This window comes from Penicillium angulare (assembly GCF_028827245.1).
Source record: "Penicillium angulare strain IBT 27051 chromosome Unknown utg000012l_segment0_segment0, whole genome shotgun sequence".
Classification (NCBI taxonomy): Eukaryota; Fungi; Ascomycota; class Eurotiomycetes; order Eurotiales; family Aspergillaceae; genus Penicillium; species Penicillium angulare.
In genome coordinates this window covers 470688-490829 of record NW_026623171.1, presented here as the reverse complement: position 1 = coordinate 490829, position 20142 = coordinate 470688, and the positions used below count along the sequence as shown (strand labels likewise).

Below are 20142 nucleotides of genomic sequence, written 5' to 3'. Positions count from 1 at the left end.
TTTCGCAAACCGGCGATTATCTGGGTGGCATATAGATTTATACATACTAGATCATACTTAGTATCTTCCGGATGTCAGTTTTCACAGAGCATCAATAAGTCTACAGTTTTCATCGCGATAAACAACTCTGCTAAATTTCAAGCCACGATATCTAGGCCCCTAGCCTAGGAGCAGAGGTCATAGCCCGTCGCTGCATATAGTTGCCATGCATATGTCAGGTTGCAAGATTATGCCAAACATCTACTGTATCTCCGCCTTCATTGCAACGGCACCACCTGGTCCAATAATCTGGACCGCCATCCCACCACTCTTAGATTCCTTCTCCTGCAACACAACTGAATACTCCTCACCTGCGTACAACGGGCTCGTCGCCCGATACGAGATTATTTCCGGAACTAAAAGGGCAGGGTCTGTCCTTGTTGTATCGCGAGTATCCCTCCAAAGATCCAAAATCGAAATCAAGTTCAACGGACCATGAACAACGAGGTCTTTGTGGCCCTCTACATCCCGCGCCCAAGGAAGCGAGTAATGAATTTTATGCGGATTAAAAGTCAAAGCAGAGAATCGGAAAAGCGTTACAGGAGTTTGTACGAACGTCCTTGAATGCGTGTTTCCTTCGGTAGATATCGCGCTCTGCTTCGACTTGGAAGCATGAGAGAACGAGGGTGGGAATGAATTGTCTGTAGTAGACACTGATAATGGTGGCGGTAGTGCTTTTCGGAATACCCAGTTCCTATATTCCAATATCAATATCTGCATCCTAGTGCGGACTTGCGTCTACTGGCGAGCCACTCACCTTCGATCCACAATTGAGACACCGTGCTTATTCGCAAATTCCTTCTCCACTCCAACCACGATCATCTCTTCACCCGTTTTCTTGACGATCTTCGGCTCTGCGCTTAGCACACGCGTTGTCTCCTGCACTTCCTGCCCCACGCGTAAAAGGTTGGGGTTCCCTTGGGAATCCCTGGGCCAGCCCACCTCGCCGCCTGCCCACATACGTCGCGTGAATGGGGCATCGGGGTTATAAGACGCATCGGTACCATCCGCACCAAGCTCTGTTTCTAAAAACCCTGGTGTGAAGTAAATAAGATGGTATCCAGGCGGTACGGGTGTTCCAGACGGAGGCCCGGTCGGCGCGTTAGATAGTGAGGGTTGGTTTGGATAGAGGGAAGGTCGATTGAGGGTAAGAGATAAAAGTTGTAGCTGGTTGGCGTCTAGTGTTTGTGTGCGGGTTTGGGGGCCCAATGACTGAAATCGCGAGAGGAACGACGCAGCTACATCTGCGGCGACGGGTTCGGAGTATAGACGGTTGGAGTTGGCGAAGCTTCGATGTACAGTCAATTGTTTGGCTGATGGGCGCAACTGGCGCCGTAGGTGAGTTTGTGCGCATGTAAACATTTTGAGACTACCTGTCTTCGTTCGAATAGGTAGTTGGACAACTCAATGCGATTGCGGCGTTTCTCCAATTCTTATGCGCGGGGGAACTTGACATCGCCCGACTGGCCGAGATAACCGCACCAAGTCGGCTTTATGCACGACCCACTTCCGAAAGCATAATGCGGCTCACAACTCGGGCAAATAACTCGAATGCCGAGTTCTTTTTTAGTCAAAATTGGACATTTTTCTTGTCTTAATGTTATTATAATTTCTCTCTTTTTCGAATCTGGAACTTATATCAATTGGGATATCTGGATACTCCATCCGTATTGTGAGGTGTATTGCATCCGGCAGTGCGACAGATTCGCATCCTGGATAATAGTATGGATAAGGCTATTGTTGGAACTCTATGAACCAGTATTTATTTCATATATGCACTGTGAGGTTAATACAGCTGAAGCTTCCAGGGCCGTTCACCCCCTTGAATCATCTTTGCAACTTACATTTGGCTGTCTCAGCCCTTTGAGACGAAGAGCCCTAGGTACTTGTAGATAGGTACAGATCTAGGCTAGATGGATACGGCGGAGGTTACAATAAGAAGTCATCTTGTACAATCAATCTTTCAATATGTATTTTTTGTTTTGAAGAAGACTATTTCGTCATTCGAGCGCATTACTCCTCCATACCTCCAGGGCCACCAGACTTGCTCATCTGGCGAGCCTTCAACAACTCGTCACAGAGCAGAAGATTGGATGCGATACCAGTGCTAGAGGCCACACAGTTCCGCAAGACACGGTATGAGTCAAACACGCCCTGCTGAATGGGATCCATGGGCTCGCCAGTGTTCAGATCCAGACCGACTATCTTACCATCCTTGCCCTCGTACAACATCTCAGCCAGTGAGTCCTGAACGTCATGACCAGAGTTGGCTGCGAGAGTCTTGGGAATGACCAAAAGTGCATCAGAAAATGCTTCCACGCCCCACTTAGCCTTGCCCTTAACAGTCTTGCTGAAGGCGTCAGACTTAAGGTGTGCAGCACAAGCAACTTGGAAAGCACCAGCGCCGGGAATGACACAGCCGTCAACAATGGTGTTATAGACAGAGCGCAGACCATCACGAACGGCATCCTTGACCTGGGCGATGGTGTGCTGGTTGGGACCCTTGATGAGAATGGTAACAGACTTGGGGTCCTTGACCTCTTCGACAAATGTGAACTTCTCCTCACCAAGTTGGTGCTCGTAGACTAGACCAGCCCAGCCAAGAACATCGGGAGTCATGTCTTCAACGCTGTTTTGGGCAACGCCACCGCAAACCAGCTGTAGACGCTCCATGTTTCTGCGCTTAGCTCTCCGCAGAGCCATGATGCCGTTCTTGACGAGCACATCTAGACTAAGAGGATCGATACCCTTTTGGTTGATTACGACGAATCCCTTCTTCGGGTCATTGCCGCAAACTTGCTTCTTCAGGTCAACAATCTTTTGCAGCTTAGCATCAACGAACTTGCGCTCACTCTCCACCAGCTTGTCTCTCTGTTCGGCGGTGGAATAGTAGAATCCAGAGTTGATCTCGGATTTCTCGTACTCCAAGCTGACATTCAGCGTCAAGATAAATGCGTTCTCTACACGCTTGGGCATATCAGGGTGGCGAGCACCGTGGTCCAGAGCCAACCCACGGATGAGTTGGGTGTCGGCAGATGTGCGGTGTTGCATAGTCATGATCTCTACCATGTGCAAGTCTGGCTTCTCGGGAGCGCGGTGAATGGCAAGGACCGAATCGACGATGTCAGGGGTGAGCTTCTCGGCAAGGGCATGGTTAAGCTTAGTCGAGAGAGAGGTACGAGCGACCGACAAAAGCAACTCTCGGTCAATGGCACGCTCCAGCTTAAATTTGTCGAGGAACTACAACATAAGACTTGTGTTAGATCCAGTATTGACCAATAAATCCCGTCGTTCTCACATACTTTCAGGGCCTCAGTCTTAGCAATTTCATAGCCATCGGTAATGACTCGGGGGTGTAATCCTTCCGAAATATGACGCTCAGCCTGCTTCAGGAGTTCTCCAACCAACAGCACGACCGAAGTTGTGCCATCACCGGTAATGTCATCTTGAGCTGTAGCGGCCCGAGCAATCATAACCTTTCATTTATCATCAGCGGGGGATCGTGGACGGCGTGCGAGAATGTTCTCTTACAGCTGTGGGGTTTTGAATTTGCTAAAAGCGGATATTAGCATCATGATAGGCGTAGCGAAACATTTGGGGGAGGGGGAAAGGGGGTCAATAATCACCATTTCTCGGAGCAAGACATTTCCATCCTTGGTCAGTTTGATCTATCAAATCGGTATAGTTAGAAGGTATGTTCTAATAAAAATCTCGCAGGCAAAGGGGCATATTGCATACTCCGCCTGAACCATCCACCAGCCTAATGTTCCGTTAGCTCTCTGCAAGTCGAAAGAAATATCATTAAAACACTGACATCTTAAGTGTTCCTGAGGGGCCCAAATTGGACTTGAGGACATCTTGAAGGCCTTCTCCAGCGCCGATGTTGATCTTCAAAGCATCTCCACGCCGCTAAATGTGAAATGTTAGTGCGGGCGATGGAGGGGTCAAGTTGACGTGGCATTTCCATACCCGGGACTCCGCCTTGGGGTTGAGCAGCTGGGTTGCAGACATCTCTGCAAAATTAATGAATGACAAGGATCGGTCTAAGAGTAAAAGAATACCGAGATGGGGGTAAGCTAGCAGTCACACAGGAGTTGAAATGCCCGCTTGCTTGGTGAAGGCGGTGACAGTGAAATCGGCAAAAATCCATAATTCCAAATTAGGACTAGCGTTAACAATGCACGATATAGTCACATGATCCTAGGCCGTACATATAGATCATGCTTCGAAAATAGTATTATTGTGAAGTGCCCTTGGGGACTTCTCTACCATCATTAATAAGAAAGTCGATTCTTCTACATGTACAGTTGTGCAGAAGACAAACTTAAACCCGTTAAAAAGCTCAGAATGTTAAACAGCAACCTTGGAACCATACCACAATGCACAACAGTGAAATGGATTCTCTTAATGGGAACTCTTGATGGGAACTCTTAATGGGAACCTTAGAATCAGATGTCAAAAGCCTTAATATTCTCTAGTCAAATATTATATTTCAAAAGCAAAAATAAAAATTAGATACAAATTCATCCGTAATAATCCATCTATGACACGCCTTGCTATAAAAATCTCAGAACAATACTCGTACTATGCGTAATTAATCGATCGATATCAAAAGTAGCATGAAAGCAAGCTCCGCACACCATATTACTGGATGCGGATCTTCTTTGCCGTTGGCGTAGCCTCCTTGGGAATAACAATGGACAAGATACCATTGTTCAGGCTAGCGCGAACCGCATCCTGATCAACACGCGATGAGAAATTGAAAGTACGCTGGAACTCGCCAACGGATCGCTCTGATGCCCAGTATCGATATTGGGGGTCCGCTACTGGGGTCGACTTTCTTGAACTGGCTGAGGCTGTAGAATCGGAATCGGAATCATTGGAAGCAGATTCGTTTTCATCTTCAACGGTAGGTTGACGCGAGCGCGGGGAGGATCCGGTGGGAGACTCAGTGGAGGGATAATTCCGCGTGGTATTTCCCTTGACCACTAGTGTATAGGCATCGCGGAATTCAATATCAATATTGTCTTGATTCACGCCGGGAAGCTCCCCATCTAGATAATAGTGGTCGCCGGCCTCGCATACGTCGAAAGCCGGGGCAAATTTAACCGTACGGCTCTGGGTGGAGCGGGCTCGGTGGGGCGCTTTGTCATCGCAGCTATCGAATAGCTGGAACAGTGGTACCAGGTCAGATGTAGATAGGAAAGTCATTTTGGATGATGAAGTGATCGAAGAATGGGAAGATTGTTTCGAATGTGCGAAAGGTGAAGTAGAGAACTTGTTTCTTGAGTTGATGTTGTTGTCGTAGAGTGGTCGCTTTTACAGCATATATACTTTCAGGCGAGGTCAAAGCCGTTTGATTGGTGATTAGCTCGAATCAGCTCGAACCCGCCCGAATGCAGTGGCGCTTTCGAGCAACTTCTCCAACACTCTGTGGATTTCACACCTCCTAAACATACGCACATAACAGAACTAGGTCATTCTACATTGTTTGAGATATGTAAGCAGATTTACATATGTGAACGACATAATCATTTATTGGTCATCCAAATACTCAAGTGGCAAGTTTTCGATTTCTCGCCCTGTGAGACTTTGAGAAACGCGACAGTTTAGGTAGAACAGCCCGGCATGTCTTTATCCTTCTTCCGTCCTTGCCCTTCTTGCCCTTAGGGTACTTCGACGGCCTGGTATGCCCATTTCCGCATTGTGTAGCCATCCCACGTATTCTGGGTATTTGCCTGGCGGGTTCTGGTATTTACCGGCTTCACAGCGGACCTCGTTGAGGACTTTGGCATACAGCAGCATGATTCGATCTTCGTCTGACGGCTTGTGTCCATCAGATCTAGCTGGGATTTCAGATAGGCTGAGAATTCCAATTCTGATTGATGCGGGCGTTGTCGTGAATTGTAGTATTTGAAAGCCGCATCCTTGCTAATATTGACTTTAGTATCAACAAGGCTGAGGCAGAAGTCTTTAAAGTCCGACCAATGGTATGGTTCAGTATAGCCTAACCGGCGTATTTTCCATATATTCACACAATTATCACCAAGTAACTCTACTGCTGTATTGACCTTAGCACCCGGCGCCGCATACCATGCTGGGCTGGCCCTAAAGTGCCCTTCCATGCGGTTAAAGAACACGCGAGCTTCGGAGGCGTTCTTTTCCTTGTATGAGGTGACATTCTTTGGTCCACGCGGCTCCTCTGGCGTTCTGGAGACTTGGTCAAAGAGGGAACTATCACATTGCGGCGCAGCGTCGTCGGCATCAATATCATGATCATCGTAGTTGTTATTGATCTCGTTAAGGCAACGATCTATCTTCCTGGTGAGCGCTCTCCGGCGCTCCTGTCCTTCGAAACGTGCGGTAAGAACCTCTTGGTCGGCCTGAGAATAACGACGGACGATCTCTGGAGTGAGGTCTTCCAGCGTGACTTCAGCAGCAGCGTAAGCTAGTTCAGTCAGCGGGCTCCGGTAAGACGCTTCTTCGTCTATTTTCTCGGGCTGTAGCTCGGTTTGGTTCAATTTTTCGTCGGCTCCTTGCGGAGGGTCATTAAGACCACTACCACGCTGCCATTCTTTCACAGTTGCTCTCAAACTACCAGAAGTAAGAGCGATTAGAACTGTAAGGGCACTCGCAGTGTCTAGATTCAAGTTGAATATGATGCTAATAGCACCTGGAGAGAGAATCTAAAGATTCAGAGTGCTCCGATTATCCCGCGATGTATATAACTTCAAGTTGAACTTGGTATTCGGTTTTACACATGAACTAATCGCTGACCTTCCAACTCGAGGCCAGCTTACAGGGGGGTTATTATATATGCTGCCAACTACTACCCACAATCTTTATGCTCCGTGCCGTCTATAGTAATATAGCTGTAGTGTTGACGTACAGCTTTGCCGCTGGTAGTATCCGTGCCGCTGCTATGGAACCATGCAGCTTGAAGGCCGCTGTGCAGGGTCTCACTGTCATTTCCACCATTACTATGTGATCTCTCTGAAATCCGATCAAGGAATTATTTTCTTCAGGCAACACGCATGCATTTGTTTGACGGTCCAAAGTGGACTGCCCCTTGCCCAGGTGGTTTCCCTCACCTTGACGGTAGGTTATCACCGGCTATTTGGTGAATTCCAGATACTATACCTCTACTCTATAACTTACTGGAATAGTAGTACCACACCGGTATAGAATTCCAGTCAAGTTATTCCGTCAGTAGGGACCGAATTGATGTTCCTTTCGATTGGCCTGTAACACGTAAGGAGTTTCCACGAGGGCCTAGAAGGTTAATATTTATCCTTATTAGTAGTAGTACATCCTACTATAGTGGTATGTATCGTGCCGTGCCTTTTTGCCTGAAGTCTATCACCCTGCTTCAAGTTTTGGTATAGTTAGACACCTCATTCAAGTTCAAGTTCGTCAAACTTTGAACGCGATTACCATTGCACCTTACGTAAATCAAAGAATAGGCGCGGTTTCATTCTCGCTGATGAGCTCATCAGACGCCCGAGAGTCAAGCTTGGTTAGAATATCCGGGTTTCTTCAACTAATTCAAATTGATAAATATCGGGCATGGATATGTAAAAATACATCTCAAATTAGTAGTGTTGTACATCGATATATAGTCACGTTCAAGTTGAAGCTTTTCCCCAGGTCACAGTCAACATGATTCGCATCCTACTAGATTCAACCCCTGAACTTGAAGTGACAGTCTTCCAATCTTGAACATTAACACTTTATAAGTACACCTGTACAGGCCCCAGACATCTTATATGCGCTACAGGGGCTAATTCCTTGCTAAAACATATACTATCTCGGGGGTAATCGGATTGCCTTGACCTATAAAACGTAATGCTGTTGGTCAGAAGTAGAACGACGTACTGAAGAGGAAGGGTGACGAGAAACCTACGGAGAGAAGGTTGGCCTTCATCGGATGTTGCGAATTCCCGGGGAAGCGTACATCTCTAATTGGCGATGGCCTTTGCGCAGAAGATATTCGACGGCAGCAAAATCTTTCTTGTTCACCGAGAGGTGTTTTTGGAATTCCGCCCTAGGACCGTGTCAGCCGGGATGCACCGATCTCTTGAGAGCGGGAAAGAAACAAGGGAGAGGAATTTACCTAGCGTAAGATTTGAAATTGCCTCTAGATTCCTGTGAAGAAACAGAGAAACATCATTAAAAATCAATTCTTTTAAAAAAACAAAGGACCAGCATCAATGCCTCCCAACATGGATGAGGTAATACGCACGGTCGGCTTCTTGCGAATTTCTCGGAGACACTGGCGGTAGAGGGACAAGACGTCCCGCTGAAGGCCGGAAAGCCTAGCCATGATTTAAGAGGATGAAGAAACGCGGATCATTGGATCATTGGAGCGGAGTGAAGCTGGGGAAAGCAGTGTGAGCTCCGTTTTCCGCCGGACTTTTTCGGCCGACTCGAGCCAATGACCTTTCCCCATACATAAGCCTTATCTCCGCAACTTGAAATTGCGATTCTATTTCTTCGTGCTCTCCGCTGCTCCTGACTATTTCACTTCATCAATTATACATATATACTATCGGAATTTTAAAGGGAAAAATTAGATCAAGTTTTTATAACAAGAAAGCCGGGAAAAACCGAGAAAGGAGAACTCATGGCTACATTCACAGTAAGTCGCCTTCTCCGGGCTTCTATCCGTATGGAACAGAACTGAATTATTCTTCAAGCATCTTATCCGCTTTCTGGCCAAGGATGGCCAGGTCTACTATGGAGACGCGCTGCTTGACACAGGCGTGAGCGACATCTCCAAAGCCACCCATGCCAAAGTCATACAGGGCGACATCTTCGGCCAGCATCGAGTAACTGACAAGGTCGCTGAGGTGCGCATGCTCTTGGCTCCACTAGCTCGCAAAGACATCGGAACCGTTCGCTGCTTGGGATTGAACTATGAACAACACGCCAAGGAATCCAACTTACCCATTCCCAAGTTCCCAATTTTGTTCTTCAAGCCCGTCACCGCGATCGCAGGCCCCACAGATGATATCCCAGTTGCTCCAATGGCGCAAGAAGGCGAGGGCCTGGATTATGAGTGCGAATTGGTTATTGTTATAGGTAAAGAAGCTCGAGATGTGAAGCAGAGTGAGGCATTGGAGTATGTCTTGGGCTATGCCGTTGGCAACGATGTCTCCCATCGCGATTGGCAGATCAAACGTGGTGGTGGCCAATGGAGCCTGGGCAAAGGCTTTGATGGCTGGGCACCATTTGGACCGGGCATTGTGTCCTCTCGGGTGATCTCTGATCCCAATGCTTTGCATATCTCGACAACTTTGAATGGCACGACCGTCCAGTCCTCGTCTACCAAGGATATGATCTTTGGGGTGGCCCAAACGATTGCCTTTCTTTCGCAGGGTACCACACTTCTGCCTGGCGATTTGATCTTCACTGGAACGTGAGTACACCCCTGCATCAATTGAGATTGGCACACTCCAGTCTTTCTGCTCCCGAGGATTAACATACTGACGTGACACTATATATAGGCCCCAGGGTGTGGGGATGGGTCGCAAGCCCGCACTGTGGCTGAAGAATGGTGACCAGGTGACTGTAGCGCTAGAGGGGGTTGGGTCATGCACCAACCGTGTCGTCTTCGATAAGCCTGCACCCAAACTATAAGTGCCACAATACATTTGTATAGATTCAAATGTCCCAGTTTAGAAAGTTTTCACGGTCCTGTTTGTTCATAGGTGAACCATATATGCACTACTATTGATTATACTACTTAGTATGACACTTGTACCTACATTCCCCTTTCAGTTTCAGGTTCCAAAACTCTTTGTTCACGGCCCTGGATATTGGTTCTGAGGTTCCAATCTTGATTTGAAGATTCAAGTTGATACCGCGGCTCTCAGAATATGGATCAAAAAAACGTTTTTGTTTTTGTTCTTGTTTTTTGAGGGCTTTTGACGTGTACGAGTCTCGGATACGTAGTAGGAAGCAATTTCAAGGCCTTAGAAATAATTGCCCAGGTGTATATCTGCTTCAAAGATATCTATGTACAAATTAATAATTCTGCGTCTAGTATGCATCGATTCATTTGCTACTCAATTTGCGCGGGCGTATATTTGTAGTAGTACGTACACGTATAGTAGTACTAGTATATAGCTAGGCGTACTATACATACACGTATAGCATTGACCCTTATCATCGGACATCGTGACCGCCCGAGCCTCAACTTGAACATTATTGTTTTCTTCAAAATTGAACTTCCAAATATGATGATCCCCCTGATCTTCTGTCCACCTACCTTACAATCCGGCCAAGTCTGACCCTCCGGGGCCGTGGCCCGTGGTTTGTCGTCATACTTGGGCGGTGCGCAATTCAGCTCCACCGGTCTCCGTGTTTCACCCGTTCATTCGCTCCTTGCCCCCGCGATGCCCCATGGAAATTGCCAAATATAATGGATTGTCGACTTTCATTCTAGGCCCTACGGATCCTCCTTAAACCCTTTCCACCCCTGCGAATTTTATCCCATTTTCCACTTATCTCCATCCTCGCGAGCTTTGGCGTTCTAACATCCAATGATTGAATTGCAATGATCTGCTGGAGCGACCCGTACGTGAACAAAAAACAACCACGACCCTAGATTGCCTTCTCCTATGTACAATCCATCAATTGGTGAAACAATCTAAAGCTAACTATTATCTCATGCTACAGGTCAAACCTTCCTGTATAATTATCCCATCGGCCGTAACTTCCATGATTCTCTCACGGCGCGCGGTTGTCTTCCTAGGCTTCTCCTTTTTCGCTATCCTCCTCCTCACAGCCCGACACCTTTCACAACCATGGCGTAACGTGCCCCAGGCTTTAGGCCTTGGTGATTTCATCTATCCTGTCGGCAACAATGGAACCAAAGCCTATAACTTCACCACAAGCCACGGGCACAAACATCTGTATGCCCCCCAACCGAACTTCATCCCAGGCATTCCCAAACCGCCGGGTTCGGAGTACACTAAGATGCTCGTGATTCCGCGTACAAAAACCGAGGATGTCGACTGGATTGAGCAGGAGCTGCCTGATTGGGGTACTGCTATATACGTTGCTGACGACCCTTCGGCACCGCTGCATCCACCAAAGAACAAGGGGCACGAGGTGATGGTATATCTGACCTTTGTCATCGACTTCTACGACGACTTGCCTGATGTCGCTGTATTCATGCACTCCCATCAGAACGCATGGCACAACGACGAGATTTTTGGTGGCGACGCAGTGGAGATTTTACGCCGCCTAAGCTTGCCCCGAGTCATCCGAGAGGGATACATGAATACGCGCTGTGGATTTGCGCCGGGTTGCCCGGACTGGATGCATCCGGGGGCCATGGTGGAGAGCGAGGAGAAGCAAGAAGAGACAATGCTAGCCCGCGCATGGGGTGAACTATTTCCCGATGAGCCGGTCCCATCGGTCCTTGCACAGCCGTGCTGTGGCCAGTTTGCTCTATCCCGCGATCGGATTCGTACGATCCCTCGTTCTCGATTTATTTTTTACCGTGATTGGCTTTTACAGACTGATCTGAGCGATTACATCGCCGGTCGAATTTGGGAATATCTTTGGCAATACGTTTTCACTGGCGAGCCTGTTGTCTGTGTTTTGGAGAATATCTGTCTCTGTGATGGTTACGGGGTTTGTTTCGGCGGGCCGGATGAATTTCAAAAATATCGAGATCTAACTTTTGAACGGAACTATCTCGATCAAGAACTGTCGGAGTGGATCTTTTTGTCAGACGGTCTTGAGCTGGCCCAAGAGAATGAGGAATTGGACGAGACTATGGACCTCAACATTCCACCCCTTAGTGATAAGGATCAAATGGAAAGGGAGCTTCATGATAAAGCACAAGAGGTTTCGGATCTTCTCGACGCTGCCTTGGAGCGTGGTCAAGATCCGAAGCATCGTGCTTTGGAGGCTGGTCGTCCTTGGAAAAAGGGCGAAGGTTTCTAGACCCGGCCTCCATAATGACCATATTCTGTGGGTGGTTTCTCTCTCTCTCTCTCTCTCTCTCTCTCTCTCTCTCTCTCCGGGGTGGTTTCTGATCTATGCGGCGTTTTGAAAAAGGGAGTTCGATGTTGATTTGCGATGCTATTTACCTAGATTTCTTTTTTTCTCAACTCTTTATGCGGCAATGTTTTGAGCAGGCTATTTGTGCTTCTTAGTATATACGGCGTTCTGGTCTTATGTATATGCATTTGTTCTGCCAATGTCTTATGTTTCAAATAGAGACTTAGAAAAGCATACTGACTCAATCTCACCCATTCATCTCTATGACAACAAGACCGTTACTGTGGCCCGATACTATAAAGGTATGAAAAGACAGATGGATAGTATGGCATTGTAACCGTACCTAAGCCTGCAACATTTCCGCAGTGCCCAAGTGGGTTACTAAGCCTAATTCGGATTAGAAATTCCACGAACTTTTCTTATCATACCCCGCGATAAAAAAAGTGCGCTTCTCATTTCTTCCCATCCCACCTTCCTGAATTTTTTTATTTCGTTCATCAAAATTTGGCCAAGGGAAAATCATGGCGACTAATCTTCCCTATACTTGCAACACCTGTCTCGTTGCGTTTCATCGCAGCGATGCACAGAGAGACCATATGCGCAAGGACTGGCAGTAAGTGCATGGTATCTAGGTGATGATCTCAAAAAATTACTAACCCTGTGAAGTTTGTACAACATGAAGCGTCGCATCGCAACCCTACCACCAGTCTCTCAGGAGACCTTCAACGAGAAAGTCCTTGCCGCTAAGGCTACATCTACCGAGGCCGCCGCCAAGGCCTCTTTCGAGAAATCCTGCCACGCCTGCCAGAAAGCCTTTTACAGTGAAAACTCCTATCAAAACCATGTCAAAAGTTCCAAGCATAAGCAGCGCGAGGCTCGCCTCGGCAAGGAGAGTGATAGCGCATCGGTTATGAGTTCGGCATTCTCTCTTGGAGAACCTGTGGGAACACCCGGCGGACAAGATGTCTCCAACGTCACTGATGGTCTGAAGGCAGCCACTATCGCGGAAGATGAAGAAAAGGATGGTGATGATGATGAGGCGATGAAGGACAACACTACTGACTTTAACTCATCCCGGTGCTTGTTCTGCCGTATTGAGTCATCCGATATCGAGGCAAATGTCGAACACATGTCCAAGAGCCATGGCATGTTCATTCCAGAGCGAAACTACCTGGTTAATATGGAGGGGCTCATTGAATATCTTTACCGCAAGATTAATGACAACCACGAATGTCTCTATTGCCATGCCATCCGGAACAATGCTGATGGTGCTCGAACCCACATGCGTGACAAGGGTCACTGTATGATTGCCTTCGAGGCCGAAGAGGAGCAGATTGAAATCGGACAATATTATGATTTCCGTAGCACCTATTCCGACGACGAAGAAGACGACGACGAGGATCAAGATGAAGATGAGACCATGGCCGATGCAGGCGGTGTCAAGATCCGCGGTGAAGATGGCGAGGACGATGGCTGGGAGACTGACGGTTCTGTTTCATCTGGCGATGGCGATATTGACTCGCGCCGCAAAGCTCCTCTCGTCTACCAGGATGATTACGAACTTCACCTTCCATCCGGTAAAAGTGTTGGCCACCGATCACTCGCCAAATACTATCGCCAAAACCTTCACAGCTACCCTACTGCTGATGAGCGGGCTACTCGCCAGCTTGCTATTGAGAATGGCGAGGTCGAGGAAGACAAGCCGCGTGCCCGCAATGAGAAGCGAGCTCTTATCACTCGTGGAAGCGGTGGTGTGGGCTTGATTGGTGCTACTGATGAGCAGAAGCAAGCCGCTCTGACTTCGGAACGACGCGACAGAACCCGTACACAGCGCCATGAAAACCGCTACCTTGCCCGTATCCAACGGGCCAACAACTCTCAAAAGCATTTCCGGGTATGTCTCTTGCGCGCCTTCACACACAATTATGTACTGACTAGCCTTTTTTCTAGGACCCCCTTCTGCAGTGATCAACTACATGGCATTCCACACCCCCACGCGAGCTATACTCCTACCTCTTTTTGGTCACTACTAGGCCTTTCATCGGTCTATTAGTGCTGGTGTTGGCGCTATCGCTCTGAGTGATAGGAGCCGAGTCTATCGTAGGCAAGCCATGATGCAGATGCCTAGTACCCCCTGGCTGGGTTGGACTGATTTCCTCGATCAAGGCCTTTGCCATAACCCCCTGGCACTGGTGCATGCTCTTCTCTCGGGTCTTTCAAGCTGAAGAGAAGCGCAATCTATTGTTCCAGATTCCCGCTACGCTATGATGACGACGTTTGTGTATTTGCTCGCATACTTGAACTTCTTTACTATCTTGTGTTATGTTTCATCATGTGGCGTTCTGGATGATTATTCACCGTGGAAAGCATGGACTGTATGTACCTGCAGGGTTAGACTTCATGATTTCCATCTTCCTGCATACTTTTCAAGGTTCATATTCGTGACCTTACTTTCTGCGCTTTCCGTTTCCTACCAAGTACTAGATATCTGGTCTCCAAGAAACATAAAGTTACATCTACACTTTCTTCTCCATCTGCTTAACCATAATTATATCAAAATAGTAGAAAGGTAAACACACGCCGTACACGAATTATTCAAAAATCTTTTTTGGTTTCTGCTTAGTTATAGAAATTATCTATGCTGAGGTAGGCTCCTCCGCCACGTAGTGCAGGTAGGCACCCAGCAGCTTGGTTCCCTCAATGTAGTTGCGACGGTCCAGCTTCTCGTTGACGGAGTGAGCAGCATCAGTTGAGCTTCCCATCGGCAGAAGAAGGACATTCTTGCCAGTGGCCTGCTCAAAAGTCAAAGTCACGGGAATACTATCAAGTCATGCAAATGTTAGTGTCTGGTCACAGGAGACAATCAAAATATTAGACGCAGGGACGTACCTTCCACCCTCACGGGTCATATCTGGGGCGACTCCAAAAACTTGCTCCACGGCCTTGCTGGCAGCGGAGAAGTTCCAGTGCTTGGGGCTGGCAACCCACCACTTGCCGTCGTGCTGCAGCCAGACCTTCAGCTTGTTCTTGCTGTTCAGCTTAGCGAACTCTGCCTCGACGTGGTCAAAGACAAGCTTGTTCACATCGGCGCTCTCCATGTTGGGCACGGTGCGAATAGAGAACTTTCCAGTCACCTTGGCAGGAATAACGGTCTTCGCGCCAGGGGCGGAGTAAGCACCCTCAACACCGTGGATGGAGAGGGAGGGGAATCGCCAACGGGCCATCAGTGTGCGCTCCTTATTAGGGTGGATACCAGTCTCGCTGCCTAGGGACTCGTGGAGGTTCTCCATAGTGTAGCTAATATCACCGTACAGGGACTTCTCCTCCTCAGTCACAGGCGCGACAAGATCCATAAGACCAGGAATGAGAATGTTACCCTGGGCATCGACCAATTTTGACAAAACGTTGACCAGGTCGGTCATTGGCTCGTGGGCAGAGCCACCAAAGACACCACTGTGGAGATCCTGAGCAGGACCCTCAACACTCACGGAGTAGTAGTTGCAGCCACGGAGACCATATGTCAAGCAGGGCTTCTCAGTGCCCAGCCAGTAGTTATCAGAGATACAGACCGCGTCGGTATCCTTGAAGAACTGCTTGGCCTCGGCCTGGATGAAGTCGTCCAGACCCTCAGATCCATACTCTTCCATGCCCTCGAAGCAGCATAGCAAGTTGACGGGGAATTCCACACCAGCCTTGCGGTGGGCATCAATCACATTAAGCCAGCCGAGCACAGGGCCCTTGTCATCTGTAGATCCACGGCCGTACATGCGATCCTTCTCATCAATAGTCAACTCGAAGGGCTCGGTAGCCCATCCGTCCTCCTTAAGCGCAGGCTGCACATCGTAGTGACCGTAGACCAAGATGGTGCGCTTGTTCGGGTCGTTGCCGTACCGGGCGATGACGACAGGGGGCAGTTCAAGGTGTTCCTTGCCAGGCTGAGGGCCTAGTGGTCGTTGTTGCACCTCGGCGCCCAAGGCAGTGAGCTCATCAGCCAGGAATTGAGCCATCTACGAAACAATCCCGTTGTCAGCTCTTCAATCCATCATTACGGAGACGTAAGAGACAGTGCCATCCAACTCACCCGAACCACATCCGGTCGGTTCTCATCTTGAGCCGAAATTGAAGGGATTGCAACAGCCTTCCGGAGACCTGCACCACTTGTTAGTGATGTCCAATATTTATTGAGGGGGAATGCGGTGCTATGAATTGTTGTTGGAATCAAGATTCAGTCGGTGTAGTCACGTACGATCAATGAAGTTCTCTGCGGAAGAGTCAACCCTATATTGAAATCCACGTTAGCGTTTTTGATCCCCTGTTATTCTATCTGGAAGGGAAATCTTTGATGCTCTGGGAGCCGAACAACATACTGCTTGAAGAAGGGCTCCAACGAAGGCGCCATTTTGGAGTCACGTATGTATCCGTAGTAAAATCGACGAGGGATAAACGGAGTTGGAGAAGAAAACCGGGAAATAAAGTGCCCAGGTTTTGCGAATGTAGCGATGCGACGGAGGGGAAAGAGGGGCATTTCAAGAGGAGGGCATTGCACTCAGGTGTCAAGCCTGGAATTTATCACGTAATTAGCCCATTGGCCCCAAAGGTTTTTTCCCCTCTTAAGTAGCTGTGCCGGCTGTAGCCGCGCTCCACACGGGATTTTTACATTGCTCTTATTAAACGACGATTGGGATGCAACGACGAAATTGGGGGGGGGGAAATGATCAAGTTTGATTACGATAGTGAATGGAAATGGGACTCTTTTCATGTCGCTTCGGAGCCTTTATTGGGTATTGATTTAGACATCACGAAGCCTTGGACACTTCAAAATTTGCCAAGCAACGGTGTCTCCATAGATACAGAGATGACAGGCGATGGCCCAATCACAGTGCAAGAATTAGAGCAAGAATCGTCTATCATTTATTAGTCCAATACCATTGATCGGACCACTTGCCGAATAGCCGCCTTTCTATCTACGTAGATGGAGATAGGTACATACAATGACCTGCACCGCTCTGGGACCCTTGAAGGCGAAAGAAAAGGACATTCCGAAAAGGGGCTGGAAAAGAGTTTCATGCCAAAACCTAGTGGCAAGTCGAGATAGCATAATCTATAACACCAAGAAAGGACGTGAGGCTCTAACAGCATCTCTAAAACGGTAATATGGAAAGCGAAGAAAACGCATGCATCTATGGAAGCCCCGAACAGGTAGGCGACCACTTGATACTGTGTAAGATAGATGGACGAGCCAACGCTGCAGAGAAACAAAACGAAATCTTTACACGGGTATCTGGGGGAAGAAAAATGTCCTGTGGTACCGCTTATTCATCGAACATCTTCTTCATGAATTTGTGGGCAAGCTCCACACCCAAGCTAAGATGAAGGTTAGTAACAGTCGCTGAAGATGAAATATATAAAAAAGCCAGAGGGGTTCCAGGGGAGGAGCTTTAAAGCTAAGAAGGACTTACAAGGTAGCTGCATTGGCCGGGACGGCACGGGCCAGGGCTGGTCCGAATCCAGGGAAGAAAGCCTTCAAGCCGCCACTAGCATACACTTTGCTGATTGTTCCTCCAATAGTTGGCTTGCCAGGAGCGCTTTGCAGTCGGGACTTGATGGTATCAACGGGGAAGACTGGGATCCACATAGCAATACCGGCGGCACCACCAGCAGCGACAACAGCAGATAGGGACAAGTCACCAGTGACATTACCCTCCGCATCCTTGGGAGTGAGCGAACGCTTGATATATTCGTACGCGGCGAAGTACGCGGCTGAACCAGGACCGTCACGGGCCAAGGTCATTGCGCTGCCTCGAAACACGCTGCGCACACCACCTTCCTTGTAGAGCTGACGCACGACATCCATGCCACCGGAGTACTTGGGCTTCTCACCAGGGGGTGGTGGGTTTTGACCCTGGATTTGTAAAAGAACCTTGACTCGCTCGAAGGGCGCTGTAATCAAGGTCATCGGGATTGCGGAGAAGAAACCAGCCGCGGAAATCTGTGCAATCGAATACTGGGGAGTATTGTTCTTCACTGGAACCTCGGAAAATTTGTTTACAAGGGTCTTTCCCACGTCATAACCCTATAAATATATTAGACTTCTGATCTTGTATCGCAATCGAGGGGGTGGTCGGATGGCTGTAGAAATCCATTGGACATACCCAGAAGCTCACGGCAACTGTAAAAAAAGCAATACGATCAGTAAAAGATCATCATGAAGTGATTGAAAATGCAGAAGCAACTTACACATTGGAGTTACACCCACAAGGGGCGCAGATACTCCCGCATATAGACCCTATTACAGAGAGACCATTAGCTCAATTGCTCGTGCAGAGCCACATAAGATTCGAATCATGCATACCCGAGCCAATCCTTCACGGGCAACGGTTCTTCGCACGACATCCATGGCACCGGAGTAAATGCCCTTCTCCGCAGTTTGCAGACGGACTTTGACCAAGTCGAAGGGGTGGCCAACAATGACTGCACAGAGACCACCAGCTGCACCAGCTGCGAGTGAGCGCAGCTGGACAATGGTCTGGTTCACAGCCTTCTTTTCCACGACCTTGATCTCATCTTTGAGCTGTTCCGGCGGGGAGGTGGAGGTAGACATGGTGTGATCGGAGGGGCGGTCAGGTGGGGAAGCCTGGAGGGGAATCCGGGGGGGGAAGAAAGGATCAGAGATGAGGGTCCGAATATAGACGATGAAGAAGAGAAAGGGAGAAAAAGAAAGAAAAAAAATATCAGAATATGTTCAGAATGTGAGTTTGAAAAATGAAGACTACGCAAAAAAGAGCCCTAGGTTGATCGACCTACGCACGCGGACCGATGCCGACAGCTGGTTAAGATGCCCCGGACAACTACGATGAACCTCGGCTCGGGGCGGAGAAACTGGGATGCCGCCAATACCTGTAATTATTCCCTATGATCCACTTCTGGAGGGGGGTGAAAGTCGTAGTCATAATTACAGTAAAACAACATTAGTCTATATAAGGGACACCGAAAGTATCAGGCGCTCATTTGTTTTTGGTTTTCATAATTGCTTCATCAAGCACTGCCTACATTGGCCATACTGTATACATGTATCCCGATCGGAGACCGCCGCCCCCGGGTGAACGGGAAACTTAGCAGTGCGCCTCCCCTTTCCCGGCGGAAATATGGAAGTCTCCGTGCTAAAGGGATTCAAATGTTGATTATCAAATTTTGCTCATATGAAATGATACGAATGGTACATAGATGGATTGTATAAGTACTATATCTCTAGCTGGATCAGTTGTGTCCACAATCACATGCATTCAAATCTACATAGTGTGGGCACGTGCCAGGGAGACGATGATGTCATTGTCCAATAATCACCTAACAATGAGGCAGGCAGGTACACTCAGTGATCTAAGAGAAGCCTCTACAATACGTAAATGTAATTCTCACTGCAATACAATTTATTATCTTTTATAAAAAAAAATTTAAGTAATTTGAAACTCATCAAAAAAACTAATAACCTCTCCTAGTATCTTGCTGTATACCGGCTCTACCTCTGTCTCTATTTGAGCCACTATAACGCGTGGCATACTAGTGGGGGTAATACAGTACTATGTTTATAAAACTTAGAACGGTGTTGAAACGAGATCAGCAGCATACTAGGAACTGGTACGTACTATTCATATTCGTGTGAGCACCTGACTCGTCTTGACACCTTGCCTTCATTTCGGACGGATGGGACCTGAAGCACAAAATCCAGGCGTAGAAGTGTCGGGGTAGTTTTCATGCAAGTTCAATTTAATTGGTGGCCGGGCACTGGCAGCAGGACTGGTCTTGCCTCGACAGCAATTTGTAGAGTCTCTTCTATGACCATTGGTCGACCACAGACACGTCAGGAGAAGAATATATGGTAGTTCCCAAGTCGCTACAGATGACTAAACTAGACAGGAAAGAGAAAGAAGAGTATAATATGCAAACTAGTGCTTTTGACTCCAATCTTCCAGGTATGCCACAGCATCTCTCTGATTGCAGTGTTTCGCGAATTTTAAAACATTCCGCGCATTCGCATCTTTCACGTCCACATCTGCCCCCAATTTGGTTAAGTGATGGATGACATGTAGA

At 48.0% G+C, this 20142-nt stretch overlaps 9 protein-coding genes across 9 annotated transcripts; 3 read left to right on the top strand and 6 right to left on the bottom strand.

Moving 5' to 3' along the window:
• Nucleotides 1-240: 240 nt before the first annotated feature.
• On the bottom strand, nucleotides 241-1401 carry N7478_012821 (hydroxyacyl-thioester dehydratase HTD2; the record flags this gene model as incomplete). The annotated part of the gene is made up of 2 exons (XM_056929031.1): nucleotides 241-733; nucleotides 797-1401. 2 exons carry the CDS (start codon nucleotides 1399-1401, stop codon nucleotides 241-243), a joined length of 1098 nt encoding a protein of 365 aa, XP_056772393.1.
• A 651-nt stretch (nucleotides 1402-2052) lies between these two features.
• N7478_012820 (chaperonin-containing T-complex subunit CCT6) lies at nucleotides 2053-4050 on the bottom strand (the record flags this gene model as incomplete). Its single annotated transcript, XM_056929030.1, has 7 exons — nucleotides 2053-3279; nucleotides 3342-3515; nucleotides 3571-3591; nucleotides 3666-3707; nucleotides 3778-3799; nucleotides 3854-3948; nucleotides 4009-4050. The coding sequence occupies 7 exons, from the start codon at nucleotides 4048-4050 to the stop codon at nucleotides 2053-2055; spliced, it is 1623 nt and encodes a 540-aa protein (XP_056772392.1).
• Nucleotides 4051-4683: 633 nt separating this feature from the next.
• N7478_012819 (Hsp20/alpha crystallin family protein) lies at nucleotides 4684-5250 on the bottom strand (the record flags this gene model as incomplete). Its single annotated transcript, XM_056929029.1, has 1 exon — nucleotides 4684-5250. The coding sequence occupies one exon, from the start codon at nucleotides 5248-5250 to the stop codon at nucleotides 4684-4686; it is 567 nt and encodes a 188-aa protein (XP_056772391.1).
• A 455-nt stretch (nucleotides 5251-5705) lies between these two features.
• Nucleotides 5706-7017, bottom strand: N7478_012818 (uncharacterized protein; the record flags this gene model as incomplete). The annotated part of the gene is made up of 2 exons (XM_056929028.1): nucleotides 5706-6633; nucleotides 6929-7017. The coding sequence occupies 2 exons, from the start codon at nucleotides 7015-7017 to the stop codon at nucleotides 5706-5708; spliced, it is 1017 nt and encodes a 338-aa protein (XP_056772390.1).
• Nucleotides 7018-8662: 1645 nt separating this feature from the next.
• N7478_012817 (fumarylacetoacetate hydrolase family protein) lies at nucleotides 8663-9678 on the top strand (the record flags this gene model as incomplete). The annotated part of the gene is made up of 3 exons (XM_056929027.1): nucleotides 8663-8677; nucleotides 8736-9457; nucleotides 9546-9678. 3 exons carry the CDS (start codon nucleotides 8663-8665, stop codon nucleotides 9676-9678), a joined length of 870 nt encoding a protein of 289 aa, XP_056772389.1.
• A 1083-nt stretch (nucleotides 9679-10761) lies between these two features.
• N7478_012816 (DUF3431 domain-containing protein) lies at nucleotides 10762-11997 on the top strand (the record flags this gene model as incomplete). The annotated part of the gene is made up of 1 exon (XM_056929026.1): nucleotides 10762-11997. The coding sequence occupies one exon, from the start codon at nucleotides 10762-10764 to the stop codon at nucleotides 11995-11997; it is 1236 nt and encodes a 411-aa protein (XP_056772388.1).
• A 578-nt stretch (nucleotides 11998-12575) lies between these two features.
• Nucleotides 12576-14022, top strand: N7478_012815 (putative C2H2 finger domain protein; the record flags this gene model as incomplete). Its single annotated transcript, XM_056929025.1, has 3 exons — nucleotides 12576-12667; nucleotides 12721-13948; nucleotides 14005-14022. 3 exons carry the CDS (start codon nucleotides 12576-12578, stop codon nucleotides 14020-14022), a joined length of 1338 nt encoding a protein of 445 aa, XP_056772387.1.
• Nucleotides 14023-14690: 668 nt separating this feature from the next.
• N7478_012814 (M20 family dipeptidase) lies at nucleotides 14691-16453 on the bottom strand (the record flags this gene model as incomplete). Its single annotated transcript, XM_056929024.1, has 5 exons — nucleotides 14691-14874; nucleotides 14944-16061; nucleotides 16136-16203; nucleotides 16301-16332; nucleotides 16422-16453. 5 exons carry the CDS (start codon nucleotides 16451-16453, stop codon nucleotides 14691-14693), a joined length of 1434 nt encoding a protein of 477 aa, XP_056772386.1.
• A 913-nt stretch (nucleotides 16454-17366) lies between these two features.
• N7478_012813 (carnitine:acyl carnitine antiporter) lies at nucleotides 17367-18655 on the bottom strand (the record flags this gene model as incomplete). The annotated part of the gene is made up of 5 exons (XM_056929023.1): nucleotides 17367-17418; nucleotides 17514-18127; nucleotides 18207-18223; nucleotides 18292-18340; nucleotides 18407-18655. 5 exons carry the CDS (start codon nucleotides 18653-18655, stop codon nucleotides 17367-17369), a joined length of 981 nt encoding a protein of 326 aa, XP_056772385.1.
• Between the last annotated feature and the right edge of the window lie 1487 nt (nucleotides 18656-20142).